The sequence below is a fragment of the Thunnus albacares genome, chromosome 16 (assembly GCF_914725855.1).
Source record: "Thunnus albacares chromosome 16, fThuAlb1.1, whole genome shotgun sequence".
Lineage (NCBI taxonomy): Eukaryota > Metazoa > Chordata > Actinopteri > Scombriformes > Scombridae > Thunnus > Thunnus albacares.
Genome location: NC_058121.1, coordinates 28,538,760 through 28,565,180, shown reverse-complemented (window position 1 = coordinate 28,565,180; position 26,421 = coordinate 28,538,760). Strand labels below are relative to the sequence as shown.

General features: G+C 40.7%; 1 protein-coding gene across 1 annotated transcript in view; it reads left to right on the top strand.

Moving 5' to 3' along the window:
- The window catches only part of man1a1 (mannosidase, alpha, class 1A, member 1), a 145,506-nt gene that overhangs the window by 38,791 nt on the left and 80,294 nt on the right, over positions 1-26,421 (top strand). The window contains exons 3-4 of the mRNA XM_044376385.1: positions 11,439-11,554; positions 23,376-23,456. Of these exons, the coding sequence (XP_044232320.1) occupies positions 11,439-11,554; positions 23,376-23,456 (197 nt within the window). The remainder of the gene's footprint in view (positions 1-11,438; positions 11,555-23,375; positions 23,457-26,421) is intronic.

Below are 26,421 nucleotides of genomic sequence, written 5' to 3'. Positions count from 1 at the left end.
TTACTGGTGTCAGGGAAATTCTCCCCTTTGCTACTCGGGGTTAGATATATTCACATCGTGCTCTGACAGCCTTTTAAGACTCTGGTTATTTGCAGGACACTCGGATGGATCCATAGCTACAGGCAGTGTGAAGAAGTGAAAGGCCCGAGTACCTCCTGAGACACGCAGGCTTTACAGTGGAGGTTATCTGCTCGGTCCTGCCTGCAGTGCTTTAAAAGGCCACCGGATGAATGGCAGGCGCTGCCACACATGCTGCCAGGGTTTCTTTTCTTTATGTTGTTTTTCTTCCATGCCGTCTCTCTCTTCTCAATGGCTTTTCTGCTCTTTGTCCCCTGAAGTGATGCTGAAACTCCTCATATCACTTTACCTAAGTGACAGTAGAAATGTCCTGATGGAATAGAAGCTGAACTAAAGCCTCTTTCTTTGTATTTACACTTAACCTTCACATTTCTAAGTATGTAGTCATCCCCCCACCCTCTTTGAAATCAATAGTTAGTCAGTTAAGCCATTGTTAATATCTCCATGTTTAAAGATATATTTACAAAATGATAATTTTTAAAGCAATTATTGGACCCTTACTCTTCTATTAATGTCCCATCTACAGGCTGTAGTGCTCTGAAAGGTGCAGTTCTTCACTCAGAGCGGCTGTTTAGCTGCACCGAGCTTTCTGCCAGAAACTGATTTGGGTTGTTGGTTTAAATCCAGCACAGATGTCTATTTAACCATGGTCTATTATACCATTAAATGTCTCCCAGCTGGCTTTTCTGCTGCCTTATTTTAGACTTTGTCCTTGATTTCAACGTGGGGGCTTTATTTACCGTGGAGATGAGTGCAACCGATGCAGCTAATATAACTTAAAATCAATCTTAATAAGTGTTTGGCTGCTCTGTTCATCTTGTAATACTTCTTTCATTTTCACCTCTTTTGTGGACAAACAAGGACATGAGAGAGTTTCTGGAGGGGTCGCAGCTAAAACTAATATCTGCCAAGGAGAATAAAGAAATTGAGCCGCAGGAGCCTTCGTCTTCCTTAAAGGCAGCAGAATAGCATCATTTTTCTTTCACTCTAAACATAATGAAAGTAATAGAGCAGCTATATTTCCTCTTTTAGTTGTTTATACCACGATGAACATGATCCTCATGGAAAGAAAGAGGCATCAACGCTTCCAGATGCTTGTTTAGAAAAAAAAAAATCAGCTGTTTGTGTTCAGGTCTACTTGCATTATAAAACACTTAAAAACAAACAAATAGTAAGATTTTGATGTCCGTTCTCCAGCACTGGAAGCTAGCGGGAGGTCATCGGAGGAGCGATGTGTCGAGCTGCAGCGTTTCAAACATTTGAAGCTCTGAAAAGCAAAAAAAAAAAACCTGTTAATAGCTTATTTTAGCAGCAGCGTTACTGTTGTTCATTTCAATCAGTTCAGAACTCATATAGCAGTAGTTCGGAGGGCAAATAATCAAAACAGTGAAAATCAAAAGTCCAAGAGAGTAATCATTTCAAGACAGTCGTGTTCTCAGGCACATTCTCAGGGGTCTTTTTTTTAAATCAGGTCTTTTTTTAATGGTTTCCACTTCAGCTGGAGGAGAATGAGTCATGCTGGGAACAGACACAATCTGCAAGATATTAAAAAAAACAAAAAGTTATCATATTAGAAGTATTTTCAACTGGAAAAACACGGCAGCCAGCCAGCCAGCCACATACCGTCTTGCAGGATGTGTGAACGTATGGCCTGCGTGTACTGTAGCCGTCAGAGCCGAATACACGGAGCTTCTTCCTGGTCACAACCCCATCATTGCGCCGAATTTGATTCCGTTTCCTGCATCCTGCTTTGCCTCTGAGCTAAAAATATTGTTATCGTCCACCAGTCGTGAAGGCTCAATGTTTTTGGTGTCTTTCTATTTCCAGACAAGTCATTTACTTGGTTTATATAATTGGACATTAAGTCCCAGGCCGCAGCCTCGGCTCCCACGCTGCATTGTGTGTGTCTGAATCAGATATTCAATCTCTGTAATTGAAATGGATGGAGTAATTCTGCGACGGCCTTCCCTCAGGTTTCCCTGTTGCCTGTTTGTGTGTGTGTGTGTGTGTGTGTGTGTGTGTGTGTGTGTGTGTGTGTGTGTGTGACGAGGGGAGGGGAGGTTGTGTTTGGTTGTGTCTGAAATGATGTAAATCACACTGTGCACAGAGGTGGGTGGGACACAGACAAGGGAACGCTGCAGCAGCTGAAATCCATCACATGAACACACACACACACACACACACACACACACACACACACCTTGCAGCCCTCTTGTTGTACGCACTCAACTCATGAGCCTTTGTTATAGAACCTTGAGTCTGCATCCACGTTAATTAATCACCTACACACACACAAACACAGAACAACGAGCCTTTTCGCCCCCTTAAGGTCTAGAACACACTGCGACAGTAGCGTCGAACTTCCCGGATGAACACACACTCTCACGGACACACACACACATGGTCCCTACAAGTTCCCACGCCTGAATAAACAAGCAGACAAACAGAATTAATAACTAACAATCTCTCCAACATACTTTCATATGTGCAGCAGCCTCTTTGCATCTCGTATTTTTGTCGTATTATCACAGCTTTGCTTTAAATCGTTCTTATTCCGTATCACAGTCGGATTGTCAGCAAAGTGTGGTCATGCCTTTCGGGGTAACCTTGACAAAAAGTGTTGACGCTCGAGTATCTGGCAGCAGAAGCCAAGAGGTTAATACACTTTGCGGGATGTGTATGCGCGTGTTCGTGTGTGTTCATGCTTTCTGCCGACGATAACACGATTAGCCAAAGGCTTAGCCATCACTTTTTCCTCACCTCCCATCTGTGCCCTCTCAGAAAATACAGTGTAGACTCAATGTTGAGGCGGTAGTTGGTGCTAAACGGGAGCACCGGCGGGGCCTGTGAATGTTGAGATCTGGATCAAATTGTGGGATTAAGGATTAGACCTGGAGTTTGCATTGAGTTAACATTACGATGTGGGACGCTTTCATATCTCGGAGAAGCATTTCCAGGCTGAGAAAAGGCAGTGAGCCGAGGAGAAAAATCCAGGAATTTAGTTTGTCTCATGTGTTAAAGAAAGACTTTTTTTTTCTCTTAAAGCCTGAATTTTCATAAGACGTGAGCAGCCGCCAGTTGTTTTTTTTTATATCAATGACACTTTGACTGCTGTCAGTCTTTTTAAGGCTGAAGCTGCTATTTTTAGGTTGAAGCTGCCGAGTCAGTGCGTAGCGCCAATATTCATTTATCTCCACCAGTAAAGCTGGAGGGAGGTTGTGTTTTCACTCATGTCTGTTTTCTGGCTGCGTGTTGTTTATACAGTGCGACATAATATCTCATAAAGTTAAATGAGTTTCACAGAACGAGCTAAACGGGTCACTAAAGTTCATTTGATTATCATAGTGATCTGGAACGGACATTTCTGCTGTTACACAATTACATTTTAGTCATTATTATTATTATTATTAATTAATGGGAGAAACTGAGACTTTATTGCTTGTATTTAGAAGTCAAGTCAAGAGGTTTGTATAAACTCAGCTAAACATTGATGCAGGCTTATCACAGCAAGCAGAGACTGTACTGACCCGTCTAACAGTGTGGCTGCATCATTAATATATTACTATTGAAACAGAATTGCATATTTAATTAGCTTTTTTTTGTATCAAATTGTTGCAAAAATGGCTACCAGAGCAAAAAACTCTCTCTTGAAAATAAAAAGGGAGTCAGAGGTCCAAGCAGCAAAGTGTTCTTTACTGCCGGCAAAAAAGGGGAGCAATCAGCACTTTTACAAAGAACCAAATCGCTCCAAAGGTTTTTTCTTTGGGGTTCATTGTTTTTATGTCCTTGGGTCGGCTTAGGTCACACCTTATCATCCACCCTCTCTAATTTTTGACCAATTATTATGTTACTTTTATCTCTGTCACTCGTTGTTGTTTGAGGATATGTACTGGCATATTCAATTCTACCTGATTATATCCAATTTTTATATATAAGTATTGGGAATCATTTTACACCATTATTGCCAAGTTGTCTTCTGGCCTCTTATTTTTTTTATAAGTTATTCTAGTCATTTTACACCCTTATTTCATGATCTCCTCCAGAGAGTATTGTTTTAAAAGGTGAAGACTTTAGCAGACCCAAGCAAAGTGACATGTAATACAAACACACTCAAATTTCTCCAGTGTATGATTATGATTCTTCTACCGTGCCTCTATATGTACATTGTGATTAAATATGGTTCATGAGATTATAACTACACCAATACAAATTGTATCACACTAGCCCTTATTGCTTATAAACTTATAAAAATCAATCTGCATAGCTTAATATTGTCTTCAAGAACACCAATGACTTTTAATGAAAATACACCACAGTTTACTCTGTTTTAAATTGAGTTCTTGATGCCAGGATCAGACAACATGATGTTTTGATGTTTGAGATGTTCACTGTGTTAAAGTTAGTATGGGGACAGAAAGAAAAAGAGATTACCTGAATAAAAGACGCCAGCAGGAATTTCTTAAGCAAAAGGCCCTGATTATGTTTTTGTTGTTAAAGTGGCCATAAAGATAAAATACATACAGACAAAATTCAGTAAAGAGAGTAAAACTGAGTACGTTCACTGACGGAGGAAGCAGGAAGCTTCGGGGGTAAAAGGGCGCCGCAGATTGAGTCACACTTAACGTGACCCACAGTTGAAGGGGGACTTAATTGTGGGAGTGGCGCTTTGCTTCACATGGCCGCTGTGACATAATCCGCCGCTCTGTACTCAGGCTGAATTGTGTGGAGAGCGGTGAATAACGGGGGGAGGCTGGGGGGAGGTTGGGGAGGTTGGGGGGGGGAGATGTGAAAGCCTCACCAACAAGCTCAGTGTGACCCAGAGCTGCAGGGCGAAACCGACTGTGAGGTCACGCTTTGTGTTCACGGTGTGCATGATGTAATCCACAGGACATCTACTGCTCTTTACCTCTTATTGCAGAAGCTCAGAAACCCTGCAGACACGTCCAGACTTTATATTACACCACTCAACTGCTATATACCAATAATTAAGTTTAGTAGATATTTAACTTTAACACAGTTTAACAACACAAAGAAAAAACAGTCAGTAAGACCTTATTGTTATCATTATTGATCCTTGTAATATATCAATTAATTATGTAATATGTTTAATAAAAATGACAAAATAATCTTAACTCAATGTCCACTTGTAGATTTGATACATCTGGAGGTTTTAACTGCATCTCACAGTCTTCATCTTCAAATATTAGTCTTTAATCTTCATCATCATCATGTATCTTCTCACTGATACATTTATAACCACATAGAGAAAACTAACATCTATATGACAGCAGGACTAACCGAAAACTATTTAAATATAATAAAAACATAAAGTTATAAATCTTATAAATCTTCACATATTGCAAACAAAATGAGACTCATGCAGTTTGGGGAACAGATTCAAAACAGATCAATGTGGATTTATTGATGAATCCACCTTTACTTCACAGGAACACAGTTTAAATCGTTCTTCCACCTTCTGTTAAAATATTCAAATTGTAATAATAAACTCTCCAAACAAAGACTGAAGACCAAATAATAAGTAGAGGTCAGGTTTGCATCTTGTGTGTGTGTGTGTGTGTGTGTGTGTGTGTGTGTGTGTGTGTGTGTGTGTGTGTGTGAGAGAAACATCACATCAGTCAGTCGTGCACACACACCCACATCACAGATTACAGCTCCGTCTTTGCCGCCTGATTGCGTGAAGTGAAGGTTATTTTGTTCCGAACAACCAAACAATGCATCATTCTCCCGTCTGACGCACACACACACACACACACACACACACACACACACACACACACACACACTTACACACACACACACACACACACACACACACACACACACACACACACACACACACACACACACACACTTACACACAGAGCTGTAGGACGTGTTAGTGATGCACACTAATAGACTTCTCTACTAGAATAAGACTTTGTACATGACATTATATAAGATCAGACAAGCAGGAGTGTGTGTGTGTGTGTGTGTGTGTGTGTGTGTGTGTGGAGAATAAGGACGTCTGCCTATGCAGGTGATGGATGAAGCCGGCGAGGTGTGCACAGCTTTCTTTTTTAATTCATCCATCACTCTCGTCTCTACTCATTTTTCTGTTGGAGGAAGAAAGTCAAGCAGGAGAACGGATGGATGGATGAGGAAGAAGGAGGGAAAGATGCAAAGTGAGAGGAAGTACTGAGGAGTCGATTTCTGTTTGTGTAGTCTCAGTATCACATATCACAAATGTGCCTCAGGGAGGCTTTACAATATGTACAGCAGTACAACAAAAAAGAGAAGAGAAGAAGAGAAATGCCTTTTTAGAAATGTGAAAGGAAACAATAGAAGGAGGAGGAAAGATGGATGGATAGCTCATCGGAGAACAAGCGGATGTAGGAAGAAGAACAGGATGGATTGTGTTTCGAGGCGCACGGGAATGTTCCTTAATGTTCCCATTTCTCTGCCCCCAACCCCCCCCCCCCCCCCCCCCCCCATCTGTCCTCGCTCTCTGTCTGGGAACAGGAAGGTAATGATTGTTGTCTTCTGATAATACGAGCCTTTTTCATCACGCTCGCTTTAGTAGGTCAGCTTCATCCTCAGCTCTCGTCTTGTAGGTAACGTTTGACTGTTTCAGCAAAAACGTCTGTATGCGGCACTACTGATAAGAATATCTCACCATCATCATGTTGAAGGAACTCTCGTTTGCACTATTGCATCTATTGCACTAACGAGCTTCACCTCTTGACATGCGACGCTACGATCAACGACACAGTGAAGACAAAAGTGATAATAGCAGAATAGGAGGGACTTCTGAAGCTTCAGTCACACTATAACAACTGCAGGAAACAAAGTCTGTCACTTCAAACAGGTGCTGAGAGTCAAGCAGAGAGAGATCGCCAGGATTACTAAATACAGCGACAGGCCCAGGTGGAAAAGATGTACTGAAGCGGTCAGCAGATGTGCTGCCAGGAAGTGGAGACACTTAGTTTTGTCCAAACTTACTCTAAACTGTTGATAGGAGCTTTCAGTATAACAAAAATATGTGTGTGAGAAGGCAATCCCCAACACTTAACCACTGCGTCTGATAACAAACCAGCAGACCAGGCTTCTTGCTGTGGGCGGCGGGAAACACAAAGAAGTTTTAGCAAATGTAAGAAATCTCCCACTTGTGACAAGCCTACCACCTACTGCAAATAACATACGGCCTGTCCTCCCCCTACCGCGTCTCCTCCTCCTCCGCTACAACTCGTGTTTTTACAGAAGCATCATAGACGCTGCCCTCTGCCGTGCCATCTGCCGCCTCGCAGTCGCTGACAGACACTAAATCCTCAACAGCAGCAGCACAAGCATCACCTCCAAAATCATTGGACTTTGCTCTCACAACCTCTCGAAAACCTCCGCTCAAATCCCTTTCATTTTTTTTTTTTTTTTATAGTCTTCCCCCATCTGGACACGAGACACTAATCCCAGAATCTGGTAACGAGCTGATTTTTAGCAGATTCTTCGTGCCCTCTGCCATCATGTCCCTGTTCAAGCTGTCTAATGCTGCACATTTCTGATTAAAGCTCCAGTCTACCATCAGTGTCATCTGGGTACTTTATGACAAGTGTTGCTAATATTTTATGCAGAAGAAATGATGGAAATGAAGCAGTGAGGTGCATCCATTACAACAAATATACAAAGATAGACATTTAACAGCAAAACATACATATTCTTCTAATGTCCAGTCAGAACACCTCCTATCTTTAACTTCAGCCTTTCCTAAGTCACAGATTTCCTTTTTATATAGATTTAATAAAAAGAGAACTCACTCTTATGTAATCAGACCTTCACTGCAGACAAACTATGAGATGAACACAACTGTGAGAAGTGAAATAAAATCAGTTTAGGCACTACCAGCATGCACACACACACACACACACACACACACACACACACACACACACACACAGGTGTTAACACTTCATTTGTATAACTAAACCCCTTATCAGGACTGTGTGCTCGTCTCACTTTATCTCACTCTTCTGTTGGTGTTGTTGAACGTGTGAGACACGTTCACCAGTATAAAGGTTGATGATGTCATTTCCAGTAAAGCTCTGTCCAACCTCAACCTGAACAGAGATCTAATCAGCCATGATAGTTGGCTGTTATATTCAACTGTTTTATTTTAAATCACATGGTAAACCGATACTGATATTTGATCATTTTCAAGGTAAATAGACGTATTCAGGATCTCATGTTTCTTGTATGAAAACTGTGAATCAGTGTCTCTGCAGGGGAAATTGTTGTGATACAATCTGATAAATGGAGTGAATAGCAATATTATTTATATTTTCCCCCCGAAACTGAAATATAATGATTGAAATCCAGAAATATCAGAAATAATTTCCTTTGCAGATGAATAAATGTCCAAACATTTCCACCAACCTGTCAGACTCCCTCCGACTTCTTTTATTAGTATTCTGGTCAGTGTTTTGACCATCTGTATCACACACACACACACACACACACACACACACTCTCAGATAGAGGAAGAGCAGTGAGGAGGAAGGAAGCACAGTGACAAGACAATGGACGGGAGGGAGGAAAGGTGTCTCGTCCTCTTTCTGCATCTCTTGAGGCTTCAACGGAGTGAAAATGTGAGATGGATGAAAAACAGGATGGAAAGTGACTCCGACAGTCACACCTCTGGTCACATGATCTCTTGTTTCTGTAACACGACCCCCCTAAAGGGGAACGCTGTAAAAACATCATCAGATGACTGATGATGATGATGATGATGAGTCAGCTGATGAGTCAGTCATTAAAAACTGGATACGCGGTCCACTTCTTATTTGATGAATACGATGTGTTATGATTGATTACTCGCCTGAATTATCATCTCATTAAACTCTGTTTCAGACAGAATCAGTCACTTGACTGGGTGGAGTGGGAGGACTGGAAGGTCTGGACCTCAGCAGATTGATTACAGGCTTATTGTAGACAGATTTTAGTTCAGATTTCATGCACGTATATGTGACTCATCCCTCATTTCCTTATTGTTATTGTTTCTTAAGGCGGGGCGTGTTTGAGACTAACTGGTTTGGACAACGTCTGAAGGCAACAGCCGCACTTCAACTGTCACAGAGATGGAGGGAGATGCAACGGTCGTACAAACTGGGATAAACGTGCACATCATCTCTGCTGCAACACATTCATAGTGCTGCACTAGTACGTAGCTGTGTGAAGGATGTGAGAAGTTCAACCTCTGCTGATTTTATCACCTCCACACGGCCGGATAATCGCTGCAGGAAGTGGGCGTGTTTGTCAGATCGTCGCTTTTGGAAAGTTATAAAAGTCGTTCATCTGACTCTCGTATCTGTATGAGACAGTCGGGACGTATTCACACCAGATCACCGCTGCAGGACTGTGTGGAGGTGTTTGGGGGGGGGTGTGGGTGTGTTTATTTGTCCTCTAGAACGTAACTTTATATCACCAGCTTGCTCCACCACAGCTGCTCTCTCTCTCTCTTTTTCTCTCGTCTTTTTTAAAACGAGTCGGGAACTTTTAAACTTCTCAAACGAAGAGACACCTGCTCCCCTCCTCCTCCTCAGCTCTGATCAGTCTGATCTCCAGCTGTGATTGGTCACCACAGCCTCCAAAAGTTCACTCTGGTTCAACTGTCTGGCTGCAGTCCGGTGCAGCGTCGCAGCAGCCGAAACTGCAGCCGAAATGCACCACCGCCATTTAAATGAATGGGAGGACTGGCGTTTAGCCTGGCTGTACCCTAGCCTGGCCTGTCCAAAGTCAAGAACACACCTACCAACATCACTACTGCTCACTAATTAACATGCACAGCTGGTCATACATGGTTGTTGGGGACAGTTTTTTATCTTCAAGCTCGTAACACAAACTGTCATTTTCACATTTTCTGTCTTGAACTGCGGACAGAGCTGAGCTGTTTCTGCCTCCTTCCTGCCTTGATGCTAAACTAACGGTCTGCAAATTGCCTCCCAGTTCCAGCTGCGTACTTAACGTACATACGTGAGAACGCTACAAATGTTCTCATCTAACTCTGGGACAGAAATGCAATATGTGCAAAATGCCCGAACGCTGAACTATTCTTTTAATACCCTGCTCATCTGAAGAGGTGTCATGTCCCAAACAACATTTCTGTATGTCCAGAGGATTCTGGGACATTTTTGGTAAAACTGAAAGGTAATTAATTTGTATTATCAGCCAGTTTTATCCAGAAATATCATTACGGTAGCTTTCAGCACTTTAAATCTGCACATTTTTAATTAAAATCATCTTCACAGCGAGGAACAATGACCAGATTGTCATCTCACAGTGGTGATAGTCATCTCCTGACACAGTGAACACAGCGCCGGTTTTTTGATGGACACCTCTGGCTGATGAATCAGCATCGTCGTGTCTAATGGAAAGCTTTCAGCTGCCTTTTAAATCCTCGCACCACTTACAGAGAGAGAAATAAACCAAGAGATTCACACAATAACAAACCAGCAGCTTTCTGGCTTTCATCTCGACTCTACTCTGTAGCCAACATCATTTACAAACGTCTCCTGCTTTGACCTGGACTGTTTCTCTATACTCATTATGATTTCAGCATTTTTTTTTGTCTCCTCCATGTTTTTCTTTCTGTCTTCACTCCCCGCCCTCCGTCAGCCTCTCTACGCTAATCTATTCAAGTTTTACTTATTGTCTTGTTCCTTTCTCTTCCCCGTCTTCCATCTTCATCTCTTCGGCCTCTTCGTTCTCACCTCTAAGTGGTCAGAAAGCTCCTGCAGATGAGGTCTTGTGTTGAACAAGTATGTTAGTGCTGAAAGCTTTTGCTGAGGGCTCCGTGCTGCATGTTTAATGAGCTCTCCGGCACATGCACAGACTGAGATGTTGGAGTAGTTTTGGCTTTGTTAGGGAGCTTTGTGTAACGACGGCGGTGAAGTGATGCTTCTGTGTGTCTCTGTGTGTCTTCCCTCCTGCTATGAGGCTAATCACCAGAGATGAGCGATACTTCCCGACGTTTTCATCAGCGCCGATAATCGTTGCCTCTCACCATCTGTGGAGCAAAATAATTTATTCAACATCTAAACATAACTCTTAACTTCTGCTTTTTATTCAGTGTTTTTCCAGAGAGATTGCTGCCAACACCTGTTGTCATTCATACTTTAAAAAAAAAAGCAACGGTACACTGAATAACAAGCTGGTAGCATCTGAATGAACTTCATGGTTTTTTTATACAGCAGTTCTGTTTTATAGCAGACAGATAATATGCAAAACACGCAACACCTTAAAAAGAATGTGTATTCAGAAGAGAACCAAAGACTGAAATGTGTCTCTAATCTTTGGATTTCTGTCTCTTGCAGGAAGTATAAAGGGAGCGACGATAGTGGATGCCCTGGATACGCTCTATGTTATGGAAATGTTTGAAGAATTCGATGCAGCTACCGACTGGGTAGAGAAGAACCTCGACTTCAATGTGGTAAGGAAGTGTTTCTGTGTGTGTGTGTGACCCTCTGCTAGAAGCCATAAGTCAGTCAATAGAGCCTTGAATCATTGATCTCAGTGGTAGAGAGGCTCCTTGACCCATTTGGCACCTTCGTCAACATACATTCTGGTTAATGAGCCTTTAATGTGACAGAACAAACAAGTCTGGGTGTTAACGTCTGTCCTGTAAGACACAATCACAATATAATACATAAGAAGACTGAAAGCCAAACAACTGTGATAATTAAACAAATCATTTTACAGCTTTTAGCTTAAATAAAAAGACAGAAGCTTCACTTGAATGTTAAACATTTTCCTCAGTTTGCAGCACAGTGACTGAAACAGTTTATAGTTGTGATTCGTGTTTAATTTTCCTACAAACAGTGATGCCGTTCAGTCGTTTATTTCCTGGACGTCAGACGTTCCCAGCAGCACCTGAATGCAACACATTATAATTAGGGATGCACGATATTGGATTTTTATCTGATATGCTGATATTTCCAACTCATTGTGGCCAGTTGATATCGATATATGAACATTATGCATGCAAGCATAGATTGTACTAAATATGATCCAGAAAGACAATATATGAAGGAAGAACTGAGGAAGACTGAAGTTCAGGAGCTCAGCATTAAAACTTTAATGAAGCTGCCAAGTGGGAGGAGCAGTAGAGTTTTCATTGAGTTTATTAGACAGACAGGATTAATGTGTAGGATTTAATCTCTGGTCCACACTCCGGAGCAGAAGGTGGCGCTAATGCACCTAATACGCTGGTTACCAACCGCTGTTATAAACCAAAAAGAAGAAGGGTTTTTTTTTCCCCAAACAGAGTGGTACATCCTGTCAGCCAAGGTGTTTCCTATCTCTGCAGCCAAACATTACAGTTCCTCGACGGACTATTTCACCCTGACGGTCCCAGTTCTTCCTCCGCAGGCTGCACTTCACTCAGCCGCCCGTCAGGTCTCAGCTGACACCGGGACCATCAGGGAGAAACCGTCTGTCGAGGGAAACACAGTCAGGCGGCGGAGGGGAAGGCGATATATCGGCCTCTCATAATCGGCAGAAATCGCTGATGCCGATATTTCATTTTAGAGCTTTTATCAGCCGATACTGACGACATGCCGATAATATCGTGCATCCCTAATAATAATAATAATAATAATAATGATAATAATAATAATAATTAATCCCAAATCTTGATCAGCACCTGTCTGCAGAATTTCTGTCTGTGAGGTTTTGTTGCTGACAGAAACACACTTGTGTTATTTGCAGAAGGAAAAAAAAAAAAAAAAAAAAAAAGCAAGTGTGTGGATCAGAAACACAGCACGGCTTGTTTACAGTTAATATTAAATGATGCAAGTGTTACAAGAGGAGGTGATGCATGCAGAAGCCTTTTCAAGTGAAAGAAAGACAAAGAAGTCCTGAGAATCTAGTGAAGAGCCCATGTCTGTTTGATGTAAGTATGAACTGTTTGTACTCAGTCAGACATAGATGTGATCTGTGTTGCATCCTTGCAAAGTCCCTGCAATAAAAAAAAAAACCTTAAATCCACATCAGCCAGAACAACAGAGGCTCAGTCCTCTGCTCATTAGAACACACAGAACATTTTGAAAGCTCCTCGCCAAGGACGTATGCTTGTATAGTGGGACTCCCAAGAGCTGTAAAAGTTTTATTACCGGCTCATGAAATAGAGAAAAATGTGTGATTATATTTGCTGCACAATCCCTCTGTTGAGACAAAGTCTGAAGGACACATTAGCTGCTTTATTTGGATTTTTAATAGATATGATTTCCTTGAACAGCGTTTAGTATTTATGTGAATGACCTTATGTATGAATTTGTCTTTAAAATAGTGAAGTCAGAAGTCTCCTGTATAATATAGAAAAAAAACATGATGTTTTCTCACTTATTGATCTGATGTGTCTGTTTACAACCAACAGAAAACATCACGACAACATGATGAAGCACAATTCAAAAAGTATAACATGAAAACCAAAAAAAACTTACTGGCACATAAGACATAATAAACACATGATCACTAGAATTAAGCCTTAATATGATATGAATGTGATGAACATAACAGCGTCGTTGGACGTTTAATATTTTATATGCGACATGTTTACTTAATGAATTTTTTGATGCCTGCAAGATTAAAATGTAAGAAACAATTATCCAGACTTCTAATAAGCTCTGCTGGTGATGCATCAAAATACATTTAATGTGTTATTAAAGTGAAGAACTAGATTGAGGGGGGGTCGCGACTCTCGTCCCAAATTTATCCCAAAATTAACGTAACTTCACCTCCTCCCTGAGACGACTACATGCTAATAACTTATATATAACATAGAATAACTTATCATAGTTAACTTGTTAATGCATCTCTGTGTGTGTGTGTGTGTGTGTGTGTGTGTGTGTGTGTGTGTGGACAGGAAATTAGAGTATTGACTCTTGATTCCTTTTCCACAATGTTATCAATAAAACCCAGAGGCAGAGAGCCGAAAACATGTCTAATGGATCCATACATGAGTCTATTACTGTTAACCTCATACACACACACACACACACACACACACACACACACACACACACACAAACTCTCTCTGTGTTTGATATACGTTCATATTTATATATTTACTTTTATTATCTGTCCAGTTTTAATTTTACACTCATGTTTGTTGTGCACTTACAGTGTTAAATGCTTGTGTGTGTGTGTGTGTGTGTGTGTGTGTGTGTGTGTGTGTGTGTGTGTGTGTTAACTTGAGTTCATTAAAGGTGTAAATAATCGTCTTCATGAGTAATGTCGAGGTAGGTTTTAGGTTTTAAATATTAGCTTTTTCTTTACATTTTATTAATCAATAACAGCATCATCGTGTCTGTAATTTATACTCAAAACACCAGTGAAAAATGTCCACAGAGAAAGCACATGAATAAAAGGCAGTGTGAGTATTGTAGGACTGTGTGTTTTCAGTGTTATGCTGTTGCTGATGAGTTTAATGATATGAGCACATGTAGATATTTCTCATTTTGCAGCGAGCGTTCCTTTGATGTTTGCCTTTGTTGTAGCAGCGTCCTCGTTATAAAGCCTGTGTTAAGAGCTCCTCATTAAGGACGGGCACAAAAACACTGTCTTTGTCTAATCTTTAAGTCGTGGCTGCAAATATGAAAATGTTTACGAGGTTTCAATTCTAGGTATGAGCTGCGTACCTTTTTATAATATATGAACATCAAGTACTGTGGTTGATTACGCCTTCAGATGAGCTTCTGAGCAGCTCACTGTAACATCTGTGTTACATTCACATGTGGAGGTTTTCCACACCTGAATCTTCAGTGACACAGCGGTCTCCTGTGCATAATCCTGCCTTGTTTATCTGTATTTACCAGCAGTTGTTCTGTCATTCAAACAGCAGGAGGTCTGTTGTTGTCTTTACGCTGCAGTAGGATCATGTTGAGGCGTTTACATAGAGTCTAGCCAAAAACGCTGAAACTCAGCAATTCCTGACATTTAATCCTGGGAAACTTTCTCTGTCTCTGGTCAGTTAAATGATTTATTTCAGCTTTTATTTCTTCTCTTCACATTCCCCCGTGGGTCAGAAGTTTATATAGACTCGGTCAGTATTTGGTAGCTTTGTCTTTATATTGTTTAACTTGGGTCTAATGTTTCAGGAGCCACAAGCTTCTCACAACAAGTTGCTGGAATTTTGGGCTTTTCGTCCCGACAGAACTGAGTCAGGTTTGTAGGCCTCCATGCTCGCACACGCTTTTTAAGTTCTGCCCACTAATTATAATTGAATAGAGGTCAGGGCTTTGTGCTTGCTACTCCAATACCTTGACTTTGTTGTCCTAAAGCCATTTTGCCACAACTTTGTAAGTATGTTTGGACTCATTGTCCATGTGGAAAACCCCTTTGTGACCAAGCTGAACCACTGGAACTGTGATATAGTGATTTATAAGTGAAATAATCTGTCTGTAAACAATTGTTGGAAAATGACTTGTCATGCACAAAGCAGATGTTCTCACCGACTCGCCAAAACTAAAGTTTGTTAGCATGAAATCTGTGGAGTCTGTAAACTTCTGACTTCAGCTGTACGTTCGATACTCAACAGTTTGTGCAGGTGCACAAGTGCTTTTTAATGGGAATGTAGTGGTTTGTTGTTGTAAAAACCAACCTGTGAAATGTTGAAAATGACAATCAATGTTTGGCTTGTTAAAGATTTAGACAAAATTAATTTATTGTATATGACAAAAGGAAGGACGAATGTAAAGTAAATTTCAGCAACTGGGGTGAAAAAAATAAAGTTAGTTTAAAGAAATAAGTTGCCTTCAGTTATACATCAAATTCAGACGTGTTGACTTTAGAGACACAGAAGGAGATAAAACCAGACGAGGTCAAACCTCGTATACGGCTGGGCCGCGTATGAAACACTACAGGGCTTCTAATTTGAAAGGACAGATACAGGACGTGGCAACCAGGCCCCCAGGAAGTACGCCAGGCTTTGACTGAAGCCAATCTGACGTAGAGCCTTTCTCAACACCCAGCACGCCGACCGAGGTCGGACTTAATGTCCTCGCTGCTTTGGACTTGGCAACTCAGAGTAGAAACTTCCGAGGACGGAAGGACGCAGCAGCTCAGCTTCAACACACCTTCCTGACTGTACGGTGACAAAATCATCTCAACTTAAAGCTCCACTAAAAGGCTTTTCACCCTGCACATCCGGATCCCAGGGCTAAGAGGTGACCCTGGCAGTTAACCTGAGCCCAGGACTGTATGGTTCATGCTGCACTTCTACCAGCTCTGGGTTAAATATCCGTTGGAACACGTGTGACTACTCCATTCCACACTGGCACCTTTTATCCCAGTGGTTAGTTGATTTTCAGGAGGGCTAACCCTGCTCTGGAGCAGGGCCAGCAAGCCCTAGGCTAAAGTCAGGGGTTAGTTCACTTTGGAGTTTGCTGGTGTGAAAGCTTTCTTAGCCCGGGGCTAAGAAGATATGGATGATTTTAGCCCTGGGCTGAGTGCAGTGTGAAAAACCTTAAACACTTCTTCCTCACAAAAAAACAAAAACACAACCTCATTAACAGAGAGATGCAGTAAATAATGTTATTCAGACTGTAATAAAGATACAAACTGTTACTTCACTTCATCAAATAAAATGAGATGTAATAAAGGCTGAAATCATATAATGTGGGACAAATGCATCCATCTCTCACTGCTGTCTAATTAAACCTGGAGTGTCACATGACTCCACTAATGTGATGTCATAGATGGGGGGCGGGGCAATCCTCCACAACAGGAAGTACTTATTGTGAAGTCAAGTGACAAAGGATCTAGAGTAATTTAATGTGAAGGATATAAATTTCTCATAAATGAAGCAAACATGCTGATTTTTATAAGATTGTGTTCATGATATATTTATACATCAAAATATGTGGTTTGAAATGTGGGACAGTTATATTACAGTAAATGGCAGGTTGCTAATTGTAATATTACTAATATTAATACATAATATAATACATAACTATACTATCTGACCATGAACTTTGACCTCGAGTGTGACCAGAGAAGTTTTTATTGTATAAATGAAGGTGATTTAGACCTTTCAGCCTCCCAGTAAGTGTCCCAGTTTTCAGCCTGAACTGTCCCACATTAGGAAATAAGCAACACTTTTGTCTCTGAGTGTCATATTTGCATTTTCTTTTCTGTTATGAGTAGAAAACACTTTCAGAATGACAATGTTTTGGCCTCATATCAGAATATAGATGGATTGCTGGATTCCTAATTGCAGAAATTATCCCACATTACTGTAATTCACTCATCTGTTCCACATATCTGTATTTATACTGTTGTAAATATGGTGATATTTGTGCATATAGAGCCCCAGAGGCAACGCTGTTGTTCTGTCCAGTAAAAACACGAAGCTTCACTTTATGTCTACAGTTGTTGGATTTCATCTGAGAGACCAACATTTATCTTCCAGGAGGAATTATATCATATATCAAGATGCTGCGGAGACATTAGAGCCAGCAGTAAATCAGCAGAGAGCTGCACAGATCAGATCATCGGATCATGTTCTCCAAGAATGACGACATGTCGACCAGCAGATCGTCTCAAGAGTTTAACGTTTAGTCTCATCCGTCCGACAGCTCGTCACGTCTCTGAGACGTTGGAGCAAATCTCCAAACATGTGATATTTGGATAAACTGACCACATGTTGGGAATCTAAATGTTACTTTCTCACCTGAGAAAATACTAAAACGTGACATATTAACAGTCCAACAGCGAAAATACAGCTTTAAGCCGTGCTGCTGTTAGGTGTGAAATGCATTCTGGGATACCTGGCTGTCCCAAGCTTTGACCAATGGTGTAACTTCATCACTCAGTCAGGAACGTTGGCGTTTATAAGGCTGTCCAACCAAAAGTTTGTTAAAACCTAAGTGAGATAGTTTGAGACAGTTTTATTACTAACAGTGATGGTTTTATTCAGGAGTGTTTCTGTCTCTGGACACCGTTCAAGAAGACGGCGAGTAACAGATGGAGAAAAGATGAATCTACATCAATACTGTACAGCTGTCCCAAAGCAAAGTTACAAGAGTTCTTATTGGCTTTGAGCTGCTGGTTTAGACACACAGTAAGACGACAGCAGAGACCCGTCAGATAAAACTTGTTCCTCTTCCAGCTGCTGTGTGAACTCTGTGGGATGTAAACAGTCGAGTTAGATGATATCTGAACCTCTCAGTGACACAACAAACCTTCAAACTGGCCCGAGAATCCAGATCCATCACAGGGGAGATCACCAAATATAAAGTCAGAAAAAAGAGAAACAGCTGAGTCCTTTTAGCAAACATCACTTAAACAGAAGTGAACATACTGGAGACTTTTCTCAGTTGCAGATTCTTTCAGATTTCATTGTATTTATTTATTGATTGGGACAGTTTTTAACATAAAAGATGCACCATAGTTAGCTCAAAGCTAATTTACAACCACAGTCCCCCACAATCAAAACATACGACAGCACAACAACTAACAGTACAACACAACAGCACATCACACACACCCACAATGTCAATTAGAAATTAATAATGTAAACTTGTCAAATTAAAAGCCAGACTACCTGCGCTAATGAGAAGACCATAGACTCACACAGCTGATTGGTCTTTAGCAGGTTTTTTAATCTGGTCTTGAATGTATTGATTGAACTACAGCTCTTCATATCATCAGGTAAACGTTCCACTGAGTTGTAGCTTTCACAGAGAAAGCTGACTGTTCTATTCTGGAGGATCTAATAGAACTTACTGAGGATACTTATTTGAGGATCTAGTGAATATTTATGGCAGCAGAAACAGGCACAGAAATCAGATATATCAGACTTTGTATACAGAGACACTCGTTAGAAGGATCAATTCATTGGTTTGAGTCTTTTCAGAGGATTTATTGACAATAAGAACAATATAGAAAACCACCAACATTATCCTTTAAAGGTAAAAATGTTTTCCAGTTGGAGTTTTATTAGATTTTATTGACTTTAATGTAATTGTTTTGCCACTTATGAACTCAGTTACAACCATATAAACCAGAGAAATGTTAGTATATAGTATTTGTAGTATAATGTATCAGAATATTATCTTAATTTGTCTTCCTACATTCGTACATGTCTTGACATTGCTCAGTTTTTATGTTCTTGATTGTAGATGTTAAGCTTGTGTCACCAGGTTTCTCTAAATGTCAGTGAAATGTCTAAACTGTTAACTGATAATATAGTTTTAGGTGGAAACGCCGGCTGCGTTGCTTCAGCTTTGCTCTCTGCTCCTCTGTGTGTGTAATGATTGGAAAAGACTTTTTCCACAGCAGACATTTAGACCTGCCATAGCAGGAAAAGCAGGGGTTGAAATGATAACCCCGATGCACTATACCAGCGTCATGAATTTCCTGCTTTGACATTCAAAATGTCTGCGTCTGTGAAAAAGATATATTTGTGCTTTGCCTGCATCACAAAATCAGAGGAAATCAGACTTTAACACCTCAGTCGGAGTCCCGCTGCAGGACCCACACAGGTCGCTGCCATTTATTTTAAATCTATTTAAAGGGAAAAGCAAGAGTAGAAGGTTTAACACACTCCGGAGACGCCTGTCAGAACTCAAACACTCTGAAACACAATACAATAAGTTTATTTAGTATAGCACCTTTCACAGAAATGAAATTCACAGAGTGCTTCACAGGAATAAGAGTTGAAAATAAGAACCATAAAAACATACGTAGAGTAAAAACAGACGCCACAACAAATGATCAGACACACCAATCAGACAACTCAAGAAGACACAAAAGCCGATATAAAAGGTGAGTCTTCAATAAAATCTTAATAAAAGCTTCTACAGAGACTGCTGACCGTATATATGTACAGGAAGAGAGCTCCATAGTGTTGGATCCACAAATGCAAAAGGAACGCTCACCTTTAGTTTTCAGCCGCGAGTGAGGGACCGCCAGCAGGTCCTGGTTGGACGACCTGAGCGACCTACTGGTGACGTAGGGATGGATGAGATCCATGCAGGGCTCTATATGTAAAACGAATGGGCAGCCAGTGCAAAGAACTTAAAACCATAGACTGTATAAAAACTTGGACGTAGTTACCGTGACGACACCCGTTGGTTTCTGAAGAGCGGTTTTGAAGCTCAAAGTGAGCCGCTCCGGCCGTCGCCATCTTGGCAGTGCGTGACGCTGCCTAACTCCCAGCCAATCAAAAATGGGCAAAGAGGCGGGCCGAACAAGCCACCTAGCGGCTGGCGGACCTGTCACTCAAAGCAGCCATGTCCTTCATTATGCAGAACTTTACGGCTTAATAAAACTTAAACGGGTGAGTTATAAAAAAATTCACCCTCCGTACAGTTGTCATGAAAGAGGAAATTAGCTACAGAGACCAAAACCGTTGTTTGTACCAGACTGTAAACATGTTTATTTCTGCTGTAAAGTTGGACATTTTAACATGGGGGTCTATGGGGATTGACTCACTTTTGGAGCCTCAAGTGGTCGTTCAAGGAACTGCAGTTTTTGGATTCATTTTACAGCCCCGGAGGTTGCCGCTTGCTTAAAACACAATTTACAATCACAAGAACATGATGGGGGAGAAAAAAAAGAAACTCAACATTTCCTAAAATGAGAAAACCAGGTTTCACTTTTCTCTCCATGACCACCAGTTTGTCCAGTGACACATTACAGCTGCAGCAGCCAATCACAAACAAAAGATCATGAGATGCACTTTTTTTTATCTAAAAGAGGCCTTAATTGGAACATAATCTGATCCACTCATCTTGCTACAGCCTGCGTTTAGCTCCCTGCTTAGTCAGTTTCCTGTCAGCCCTGTAATGGCTTTAAATGTTCCAACATCAGGAGACCTGACTCTTTGCCCGCCAACTCTTGTCGTGACTTCTTGCAGGATGAGATAACCGTCACGCGGCTGCTGACTCGGGAGGGTCAGTGTCAAGCCGTTTTAAAGCAACGACGGCTGCTAAAGATACTGCAGTAAATGTTCACTCAGGAATACATTATTTAGGACAGGTAATGCTGAAATATTTATTCATTCCAGCATCGCTGTTGCACTATGTTTCACTCCTCTAGCTCATCAATATTGCACTGCCAACAAACAGCAAGGCAGTGAGAAATAATATTGTCCTTCTGCATTTCAGCCGCCTGTTCATGGTGGAGGAAGTAATTCTATTTTAATTAGGACAAAACAGCAACACAGTCAACCACTCAGTCAGTCACTCACTCAGACAGGACACATTTTGTCTGGCATTTTATTTGTTTTTTTTTTCCACAGGACAGAGTCTATTGTGCTATCTCTAGTCGACAGCAGTGACTTATAGGAGCTGTCAGTCAAACACAAACTTCATCTGACTGAGGAATCTGTTCATAAAGACGGAGAGAGAGAGAGAGAGAGAGAGATGAGGCTTCATTGTTCTGCCGCTGAGACAAATGGCTGCACAGATTTTAGTTGTTATTTGACCCATTGTAACTGTCAAAACTGTCTAGAAATAGAGTTTAGTATTTTTAGATGCTGCACACTCGTTAAGGCAGCGTTTTGGCATCTGAGGATGGAGAGCATTGATTGTCAGCGTTCTGTGACAGAGTGGAATAAATGTTCCTACAAAGGAAACAGAAGCTGCTGATGAAGCAGAGGTCAGAACGACTCAGACGTTGAATGAAAGGATGTTTGGTTTCATTATCATCCACAATCTGACTCTTCCTGTTGAGCCGTTATCAGGTCAAATTACCAAAACACCTTTTAAAACTAATGATTTCCATCATCCTCAGCTTTGTTTCCTGCTTAATACTAAAACTAAAACATGGTAACAAGGCCGTCACTTTTTCAAACAGTCAAGTTGGAGCCAGTTTGCACTAAAAAATAATTAGTTTGAATTAATTCGAACACGACCCAGATGTCATAATGTGTCAGAGAAACACTTTACTGGGAATGTTGGGATCATAAATGGCAGCGATGTCCATCCGTCAGCAGACTTACAGCTGCTCCGTGTGTCAGACCAGGTTGTAGAGTTAAACTAGCTGCTGAGTCAAACAGCCTGATGTTTGTTGCTAATTTTGGCCTTAAAATCCTTCCAGACTCTGCGTCTCAGATGCTTCGGTGTCGTGACTATCTGATCACACGGTTCTGCTCGCTAATGTCCTGCATTTTAATTTATTAGCTTATTAGCCTAGTTTACCGGCAGGTCAGAGAGCGGGCTACAGGTCAAGCTGATTTATTATTTTTATTTTAACTACTTCAAACCGTCTGTTGCACTGACAGACTGTATTTTGATTTTGAACAGTTGGAATATTTATTTTTTCTCCACGTTTGAGTGAAAGTTTGAATATATACATACATATACATTATAAATATTACAGCTTCCAACCATCAGCATGATGACATTGTCTTTGTAATCATGTTGTTAGCATGCTGGCTAACGTTAGCACTGACAGCTGTGTCTACATGCAGCCTAAAAAATAAAGCACAGCCTTTTGTTTCTGTGTGTGTTGTGATTATAACTGAAACACTAGATTAATCGATTAGTTGACGATTATTAAATTAATCGCTTCTATTTGTCATTTTTTTAACAAGAAAAGTCAAAATTCTGTGATTTCAGCTTTTAAAATGTGAATATCTTCTGCTTTCTTAAATCCTCTGTGACAGTAAACGACATGTTTGGACGTCATCTTGGACTTTAAGGAAACACTGATCAACACTTTTCACCTTTTTATGACATTAATGACTAAACAAATAATCGATTAATCTAGAAAATAATCAACAGTTTAGTTGTAGCCCTACCCACAATGCATAGCAAAGACAGGCAACTGTTCAAACTTCTGACACTTCTCCTGCAGCTCATTCATTCATTCATTCATTCATTCATCTCGCTCAGGCTTCAGTCGACGTCACTCGTTCACAGCGAGACTCGACCTGACGAACCAGGGTTTCATCTTCTTCAGTATCTCCTGTAGGCAGCTTTAATCCAGCCCACCTCAGTCTGATCCCCCCCGCCCCCCCCCCCCCAAAGGCAACGTTAGAGACAATGTGAGGCAGATTCTTTGGGAAGCACATTTCATACTCAAAGACGTTTCAAAGTCCTTTACATAATGCATTAAAAGCATTAAAAAAAAAAAAGAAAGAAAGACGGCATAAAAACATCAAAATGCAAATGAAAAGAATGAAAAGTTTTTAAAGAAAATGTAAAAGTTAAGAGCAGAGACATGAATACAGGATGTATTAAGGTTGAGAACATGATATGAATGATGTATGATAAATGTTCTCTTGTCTTGTGTCCCTGCTGCAGAACGCTGAAGTGTCGGTGTTTGAGGTGAACATCCGGTTTGTTGGAGGTCTGCTGTCTGCGTACTACCTGTCTGGGAAGGAGGTAAGAAACAAACTGAAGCTTCCTGTCCAGGTTCCTCACATCTCCTCCTAACTAACCCCCTTTTTATACAGCGGGAATATCACGCCGTCACTTCACCTCTCTGTTTAGTATAAAAGGTACAAACATGGAATTGTATGTAGAGGAAACACTGCTGATACATTTTCCCATTAACAACCGAGTTCTCCCCAGTGTGGGTGTTGTCCTGTCTAGTTGGATTTATTTGTCTTTTTCCTTGGAAAAAGTTAAGTTTGACTTGGATTCAGACTCCAACAAAGCTGCTTCATGTGTTAAACACGCTGTGGATTACTGGGAAAATGGACACAAGATGTTGTGGTTCTTTGTTGTTTTCCTCTGTGGTGTCTGTGCACAAGTCCAGGATACAACAATAGTTATTAATCCGTGTATAAAACTAGATACAGTATTTGTCTTTTTTGTTTTTCACTCGGTGCTGCTAACGTTTACTAAGAAGCTGCCTAAAAGGTTCCCCAGAAATTGGAAAAAAAATGTTGTTTCTTTGTTGTATTTTCAAAGAGATACTTTTTTTTTTTTTTTGAGGTGAAGAGGAAAAAGAGGAAGGTTGTTATTCTGTCGGCCTTGAAGAAGGAAATATGTCCTGAAGTGTCTGAGCGCTGACAAATCTTTGCTCCAGACTGGTGTTATTCAGAAAAATGAGAGAGGAGAGAATTTCCACGGGGCTTCTCACTTTACTCACAGTGCCAGTCCTGCTGTGTGTGTGTGTGTGTGTGTGTGTGTGTGTGTGTGTGTGTGTGTGTGTGTGTGTGTGTGTGTGTGTGTGAATCTGCTCTGTGACAAGAGGCTGTGAAAATGACATCAGCCAGGTATTACACTCAGATCTGCTTCTTCTCTGTCGGTGCAGGAGATTTTTTGCGTTAAACTCGATTTTCCTCAATATCTATCTATCTCTTCTTTCTCTCTGTTTTTTAATTATACACTTCAATCTCTTAATGAATGATAAGACTGCACCAAAAGAACGGATAACTCTGCAAATCACCTGCAGAAAAAAAGCTTTTAAAACCTCCACAGAACCCGCTACCTGCAAAAAGCTTGATTTAAAAACCCGAGAGATGACGTCACGAGAGGGATTTCACTCTGAGTGACTTTGATCCTCGCTGCTGTTCACACGTCTGCTGGAATCTGTTCTTTAATACACACACACACACATAGAGAAGCTCCACCGCCATCCCAGCAGCGAGTGAACTGGAGTTGCGTGGTTAAGTGCTTCGTTATTAGCGGACACAGATGGGAGTCAGACTGGGATTTCTCTGGTAGTGAAACTCATTTCCGAGCTCGATGAGATGAATTTCTCCGCTTCAACACACCGAGAAAATCTAGAGGAACATTATTTCTGATTCGTCAAAGACGCTGGATGTCAGAGCTAAAAGTAGCAATAATAACAAAGAGATGAAGAATCATTGTTACTAAAGTAAAGTCACGAGTCTGTAAGATCTCAGGAAATGTAAGGATGCTAAAGTGAAAGTTAGTTTAGCTTTATTTTATGTCAAACTAGAGCGACAACGATGAATCAATTCGTTGATCGACAGTTATTATGATAATTGAATAATCGTTAAAGTCAGTTTTGGAGTTCGCAGCTTCTCAAAAGTCCGAATTTTTATGTTTTGTTTTGAGTGTCGATTGGACAAAACGCGATATTTGTAGATGTCTCATAAAACGTACACATTGAACTACATACAAGCATTTTATAGGCAAAACCATTAATCGAATAAATTATCGATAATGAAGATAATTGTTAGTCCCGTTTAAAACAGCTTAAATATTAAACCAAAGTTCAGTATTGATTTGTCATTTTCAGAGACAAAATAACTCAAATCACACAAGTATTTCAAACCCGACCTGCTCTTTAATTCTTCTACACGTATAAATCAATATGAATATTGACTCTGGTTGCCTCATTGACACCTATACATCATCTTGATTGGTTCCTCAACAGCCAGTTACATGATATCTGTGTCAATACACCTAAACAGACCAGTTAAACCAGTCAACAAAAGACTTACAAACTGTGGTTCAGCTAAAAAGTGTTCAAACGGACGTCGCCGAGTCTCTGATCGTAATCAATAAACACGATCAGGACAAGAAGCTGCTCCGTCAAAACCAGCTCAGGAAGCTTTAATGAGAATCTCCTGAAACGTGTCAAACCCTGGAAGCGTTCCTCAGCAGTCACTCTTAGCTCAATTTCTTTTTATTTTTTATGAGAGTGGATCAGTTCAAGGCTCTAGTATTTCATGGGAGCCGTGGGAGGTTCCTGTCCTCCAGGTCAGGGTCTACAGATGGAGGGCTGCTGCGTGGCCTCGGAGGACCGAAGGCGTCTGATTGCTGGGTTCAATCCTGAAAAACAGATGAAAACGCATCAGCGGTAACTTTATACTTCGTAATTACACTGAAATAGGAGCCAATATATATGTAGATCCACTTTAAAATAGTAAAGTAATAAACAGAGGAGGACAAGTTTTAATTAAATTAAATGGAAGAACTGGGAGTAATGGCTGCCGACACAAAAAAATCACAAAAATACCAAAAGTTTTATAAGTTTTAAATGAAGACCTGACGAAGCAGATAATTACACTCCCACAGAATGACATTTAACAAAATATTCTGACACATTTCTCTGATCAGCATCTATATGTTTGTTGTTTATTTACCTGATTTTGTCAAGTGAAACCTCTTCTTGGCAGGTAAATTAGTTAAGTTATGTAATCATTGGCTCAGCCTTTCTACTACAATTAGACTCTTGACAAGACAACCAAACCTACAAAACCAGTATTTTACTAAAAGCACATTTACTAAAAGCTGTTGAGCTGTATGAAGGTGCTTTTTGCTTTTTTCATAATAAAATGAACCAGTTGAACACTGGTCAGGCTTTATATAACTCCCTGTTTGGAGTATCTGTTAGATGAAGCTGCCGTCGACCTTCTGAGTAGATGTT